The 6,559-nt window shown below is 39.9% G+C and overlaps 1 protein-coding gene across 1 annotated transcript; it reads right to left on the reverse strand.

Moving 5' to 3' along the window:
* Positions 1-1,585: 1,585 nt before the first annotated feature.
* LOC104516736 (UPF0472 protein C16orf72-like) lies at positions 1,586-2,870 on the reverse strand (the record flags this gene model as incomplete). Its single annotated transcript, XM_010161170.1, has 2 exons — positions 1,586-1,632; positions 2,572-2,870. Coding segments are annotated over 2 exons (346 nt in total), but the record flags the coding sequence as incomplete, so codon positions are not given.
* Positions 2,871-6,559: the final 3,689 nt, after the last annotated feature.

Consider the following 6,559-nt stretch of genomic DNA (forward strand, 5'->3'; position numbering starts at 1 on the left):
TTTTTTTTTTTTACTAGTTCACTCTCTCAAGAGGTTATTTAGTTCCAAAAAAATTCACTCTCAAGTAATCTGAAGTTACTGAAATCTTCAGTGTAACAGCCACAGAGTTAAAAGAAAACATAGCTCACCTACACCTTTGACATTCTTGGGTCAGATTAGCTTGGTCTCGGTCATTTTGCTTTCAGCTACCATAACAAGTCTTGAAAGCAGAACAGTAACTAAGAGCAAGTTTCCTTGTAGCACAAAGACTACTAATCCAATATCACAAGATTAACTTTGGGGTTCAAAATCCCTCACTTTCATCAAGAAAAATCTACCTTGCAGAGCTATAATATAGACCAGCTATAACAAGGTATGGGGTAGAAGAGGTATAGTTAAAAATCCAATTTTAACATATTAGTCAGATGCAGCATATAGTTTTACGATTGCACTGACACCCAACACTAGCCTTCTCTAATGTTTCAGTCCAGGGCATACACGTAGAATTGTGTTTGATGTTCCAGGAAATATTTAATTATTAGCTACTTTGTTACCACAGCTGTCGGCAGTTTCAGATGTGATTATGAAGCATTTTGAGGTTACATGATCAAAATATAAGGTATTTCCCCAAAGAGCAAGATCAGCAAGTTATAGGACCATGAGTTTCAGAGACATTAGTACTTATTTCTGGGAAGTCAGTAAGCCAGCTCTACTTCAGCAGCACTGTGGTTGGCATTGTAGGTTCATACCTAGCCCCGCTTCACTAGAGGGGATCTTGCCAAAAGCAGCAAAGTTCAGCATTATCCCTCAAATCTAATTCAGCCCATCCATGTTACCAATAGTGGAAATGGAGCATTTCCCAGGAAGCCTACCAGCACAAAAACCAAGGCCTCAATCCACACACCAGTCAGGAACTCCCCTTAAAGCCTTAGTCCTGAACCCTTGCTGAGACAGCTACTCACTACCATCAGATTTTTCTCCTGTTACCTCACAATACCTAGAAGCAGCAAATCACTTTTGAACAGTCTGCCAAAAACACAGCCCTATAGAGGATGGCAACACACACCTGAAGATCCTACACAGGTTTCAAAATCAGTTCTGAGAAGCCCTAAGATAAACAGGAAAAATGTTTGGAAGATTGTTTAATCACACTTCCCTTACTGTTAAGGAAAAGTGGGGGACAAGCTGTAGACACTAAACTACAAAGTTATTAGGCCAAACACAAGCCTCGTCACTAAAGGATTAGCACAAAGCATTTGTGTCAAAGGCCAGATTTGACACTGCTGTCAGGAGAACCTAATCCAGAAGGTGACTGACATGTAATCTTGTCAACAGGCTATTTGTGAGGAGTGCATTTCTAGACCCTGCAGTGCCAGGAGGAAGACTTCCCACACTCCTCATGATCCTACATTGTATTATGAAGAAAATTTTATACCTCATGGTTCAGATACCCATGCTAGAGAGGAGTGAGTGGCTTCTGTAAACCAATTCTACATGCTAAGAAACAATAGAAGAACACAAAGAGCTTTATTATCAATAAAAATGTCAGTGTACCCTGCTTGAGAGCTTAACTGTGCTGAAGTGAACCTACCCAGCTTACTCTCACCTGAGAGTACACCTTTATCATGAAAGCCAACTGCTCACTGGATTCAACTACAATTTCAGAAATGAAGATATTTAAGAGGGTACAAGCCAACTTCCGCAGTTCTCATGAAATCAGCTTTACCTACTGAATAAGCAATATTGGTGCAAAGAATTATATAGCCAGGTTCCAACACAAGAAGGAAAACCTACTGCTGAACTGCTCCATTTCACCTCAGAAGCAATTTAAAACACATTTTTCTTTACCACTTGCTAGATAATACTCCAATGCAGAATAACCTACTGAATATTCCTATCTGAGAAGGAGAAAAGATACCCCACCAACACTGTTGGTGATAAGGAAGTTAATTCAGTATGACACTGGAAGACATTTAAACCCGAAAGTGAACTAGAACTAAGTTCTGAACAGGACTCAGTTATTGCAATGATCTCAAAATACCCTTTGCAGGGTACATTAGGCAGAATGCTAAACCCTATTATCCACATGCATAACAACAAGGGTACTACAGTGAGATAAGGCATCTCAGACAGAAGCTTAAGATATTAAGCCCCCCTTCCTAACCCTATAAAAATATACGAGTTATTTGCTACTAGCCAAATCTTTAATATTTAACTAATTGCTAGCACAGCATTATCATTTTCCAAGAATTCTGTTTACTTTAGCACTGGTATGAATGCCAAGTCTCTTCATGCTTCAAAAAACACTACAAAGATGATAGTTAACTGTTAAGTTCACAACTGTAGATTATTATGGATCTAAACCTCATTTTTCTACAAACACCTTTTCCTCATTCAAAATACCTGACTACACAACCTTTTAGTGGCTAACACACCTTATACATGCAAAAACTCCCTTTGACAGCTGAGGAGGTGCCTTCAGCTGGAACATCGGGTCCATCTACTATGACACCAACAGTGGCCAAGAGCCAAACGTGCTTCAGGAACCGCCACCCAATTTCAACCACGTAGTATTGAAAAAGTTACTGTTACCGTGCAGAGCTATGGCTTCACGGAAGGGCTGCAAATCAGTCTCTACAGAGGAGCTAGTTTCTGTTGAAGTAGCTCGGTTAGGGGATACTACAGTCAGTCTTGGGGGAGCTCTAGAATTTCTTGGAGGAGGAACTTTTCCACACAGGAAGCTGATCAAGTCTTCCCTATGAATAGTTCTTCTGCGTTTTTTAACCCAGGCTAACACATCCTTATTCCGACGCTGATAGCCAATCTGAATTCCTACATCAAAGCTTCGCTGGTGGGCATCCACACTTTCTGCAAAGAGACAGAAAAAGGTTCTTAGTGTTACAGACAACGTACAGTATGGCAAAACACTGATGCTGTTTCCTCTCAGCCATGGGCAAGAAGTACATCTTCTACAGGTTACTGTGGCACAGCACCAATTCTTATACCACAGCTGTGAGAAATCAGCTAGCATTGAAGACTATTCATACCAAACCTAAAGAGTACTCAGCTGTGAAGTTCCAACCCCTTTGCAAATCAAAGTCAACAGCAAACTCAAGCACCACCTAAACAGCATTTACTGTATTTCAGGTCAACACTACAGGAACATTTACGAAGCCATATCATATTAAACACTGAGCTTGTCAGCCTGAGGAAGGTACTTAAAAAAAGCCACACTTTGAGACACATCAGTACAGTCAGGAAACCCTACCTAAAAATAAAACAACTGCTTTTCTTGATTCTGATAGGTAAGGAATTTTCAGAACATTCATTTCTTTAGAATCCCTCTAGCATCATCTGAATTTCAGTGGAAGAGGCAATTCTCAGGAGATCACAGCTCTGAAACTAGTTAGAACACAAGCGTCCCCAATGCCTTTCAATAAGGCAACATACCATTTACAAAGGTAGTCTAAGAAACTTAGTTTCCTTCCCCATTTAAGATCTCACTGTAAATTTGATACACAAAAGGTTTAAGAACATGATTTGCAATGAATCCTACTACAAAACTCAATTTCGTTTTCCACTGATGTAACTAGTCACCTGTGCACATCAGTTCTAACTGCCTCCAAGCAGCATTCTTCAATGTCTTTTGTCATATTGCTCTCAAACTTCAGCAAGCACAATCCTGGCTGCTAGTCTGAGTAAGTTTCAGCAGTAACAGGTGGGACAAACCATAATCTCCACACAGTTATGCTTATCTTATTTGTCAGATTTGCTATCAGTGCTTTGCCAACAGCTCTTTCAGTTTTACGAAAATGAATGCTATGTTAGCTCTTGCTCCTTTAGAGGACATCAACATAACCACTCTGGATTTCATTTACTTGATTTCCATAGATATTTTTTTAAATCTGGAACAGCTGATTAACAGCTTTTTATATTCTTGCTTTACTAATGCAGTCCAACATCTCATTTGCCCAGAACAACATTAAGACATTTAAAAACAGCTGTCCAAGATATTGGTTTACAGGTAAACAGCAACATACACACCTAATCCAGTAAAAAAAAAAAATCACTATTAAATGCAACTCTTAGGCTAGCACCACCACATGGTCCACAAAAGACAACATTAAAATCTAAACTATCAAACAGCAGCACTCCAAACAACCCACCAAAAAAAAAAAACCATTTCGAACTGATCATATTTAAATCTTTGGGCTTTTAGAATATAAGGTATACAGAGTACACTTTAACACATTACTCTTGGTGCATAGAGGTATTTTGCCTATGCTGCTTTGTAATCAAAAGGCTAGAAGGTTTACAAATGCTAACTCCTGTGAAAGCAATGGCAACATGACAGATTATTCCTCCAACTATTTTCTACTCCACAGCAGCTCAGGCTCTAGTGCGCTCACAGTAAAAGTTACCCAAACACTTCGAAACTCATCTGGAAACCAACAGTGTTCCTTTAATCACTTCCTGAAACACCATGAGAAAGTCTTTAAGAGGTGAGGAGCCCAGCTTTATGTCAGTAACCTGCTTAAAGTCCTTGTCTACAAGAACACTTTACAAAGTGTTCAAGTTTACAGAACTGAACTCCTTAAGAGGTCAACCACACTGACTGCTGATGTAACCTGGACAAATTTCAAGCATCATTACCCTGGGAAAAGTTAGATTTTTATGGTAAAAGATACAACTACTTTGTTTACAAAGTTAACTGCTTAAATTTTGACAGCTTAAGTTGCATACATTCTGAAATTACTAAATCAAAGCTAACATTAGCCAAGATTCAGCTTTTCTTAAATAAAAATAAGGTTAATTGTAAGCTGACATTTCAATCCAAACACTTATCAGATCATAAACCAGTTGATATTTGGTTTACCACACCAAACACTTCTCCAGTGTTTTGTCAGAATCCTCCAAAATAAAAATATTACCTAGTATGTGAGAAACAGGAGATTTTTAGCAAGTCATGTCCACCACAAGGTAAGGCAAATTCACATTAAGAGACTCCAACTTGCCTGGTATGACAGTGTCTAGCTGGTTCTGTGTTCTCAACAAATTCCTACCCACTTCAAAGTTAATTTAAAGCTAAAAGATAGCAATTCTGAGTGACCAAGATACTTCAGCACTTAAAAATCTATTTGAAGGAAATACTTGTTTCAGGTGCTGCTTTTTCAAGTATCACACTACACCCAATTACAGACAAGCTTCCTACTCAAATTCTACTGTCCCAGATCACCACATACACCCTCTTCTGTTAATCACATTATTGCAGAAAAATAGGGCTCATTTTGCTTGCAGCAAAAGCAATCAAATGGTTCAACCAAAAGTAAACAGCTTAAGTCTTTGTAGTGAAGATGCTGTAAGGGAGCACAATGACATTGTTAAAAACCCTAGGATTATTCCAGACAACTCATTAACACTACCTGCTCCTACCCCAGCACCACACTCAAGTGACTAGTGTCCCAGACCACGTTCTAGTGACCCACTCCCCCAGGCCAACACTTACCCTGTCAGGTGATGTGCTGCCCCCTAATGTGACCTATGACACACACAACATCCAAATGCACTTTCTGCAAGAGTCAAGTCTCTGGCAGTGAGTACTATGCCTCTACAGTTCCTCTTTGCTCTGTCCACATCCATCAGAACACAGATCAGCCATCACAAACATGTTACTGCATTCAGCCACTTAAAGCAACTCCAGAGACAACACAGAACATACAGGTAGGGCTACAGATAATGCTGCACAGACCAAGAAAAAACTATTCCACAACTCAAAAAAAAAACCCAAAGTACAAGTCAGAAAAACAACAGTTGGCAACTAGAGTTTTTTCCTTCCTGGGAATGAAGGACAGCAACAGCGGCAATCACACTACTTCAGATTAAGCCCCCACTGATACAGGGATCATTTTAATACCATCTTTTAATCAAACTAGAAACCACTGAGTAATTCTTGTGACAAAGAGTCAGAGTTCAGAAACACACCATAAAACAGCACAAAAGCAGAGTCATGTGCAGAGTGCACTCTTACCAAAGTTTTGGGTAACACTGCCTTCTTGGAGCCACCCTGGACACAATCATAATGACATTCTAGTGCTTAAAGTAAACTGGGAGGCTTACTTAAGCCTCCCTGTCATAAGAGACTGACTTCTTTGTCACAAAAGATCTACAGAGTTTTACAGACACTTAAACTCGATCTGTGCTTCACTGCAAACGTGTGTTCTACTGATATCCCAGCATCTCACACCCCATGAAATATATAGAACCCAGTAAGTATAAGTAGTTTATAAGCTGTTGCATTTCTCCCTTGAATTCATGAGAGCAAGCCACATGTTTAAAACACGCTTTTTCAAGGGTCCCAAAGTAAAACAGCTTACAAGTTATTAGTCACTGACATGAGGCAACAGAAAAAAAATCAGCTACCATCAGCTAAAGCGGCCCAGGGAAACTTGCGAGATTCAGGAAGCAGTCTCGGTTAGATTTTATCAGGGTGAATAAGAGACATTAACAGGCCCTGCTTATGAGTAAGCCGAGGCAGGAGGCAGACAGGGCCCGGCGCGGCGTGAGGGGCCGCGGGTTGGGG

This window comes from Eurypyga helias, unplaced genomic scaffold (assembly GCF_000690775.1).
Source record: "Eurypyga helias isolate BGI_N326 unplaced genomic scaffold, ASM69077v1 scaffold18331, whole genome shotgun sequence".
Taxonomy (NCBI): Eukaryota; Metazoa; Chordata; class Aves; order Eurypygiformes; family Eurypygidae; genus Eurypyga; species Eurypyga helias.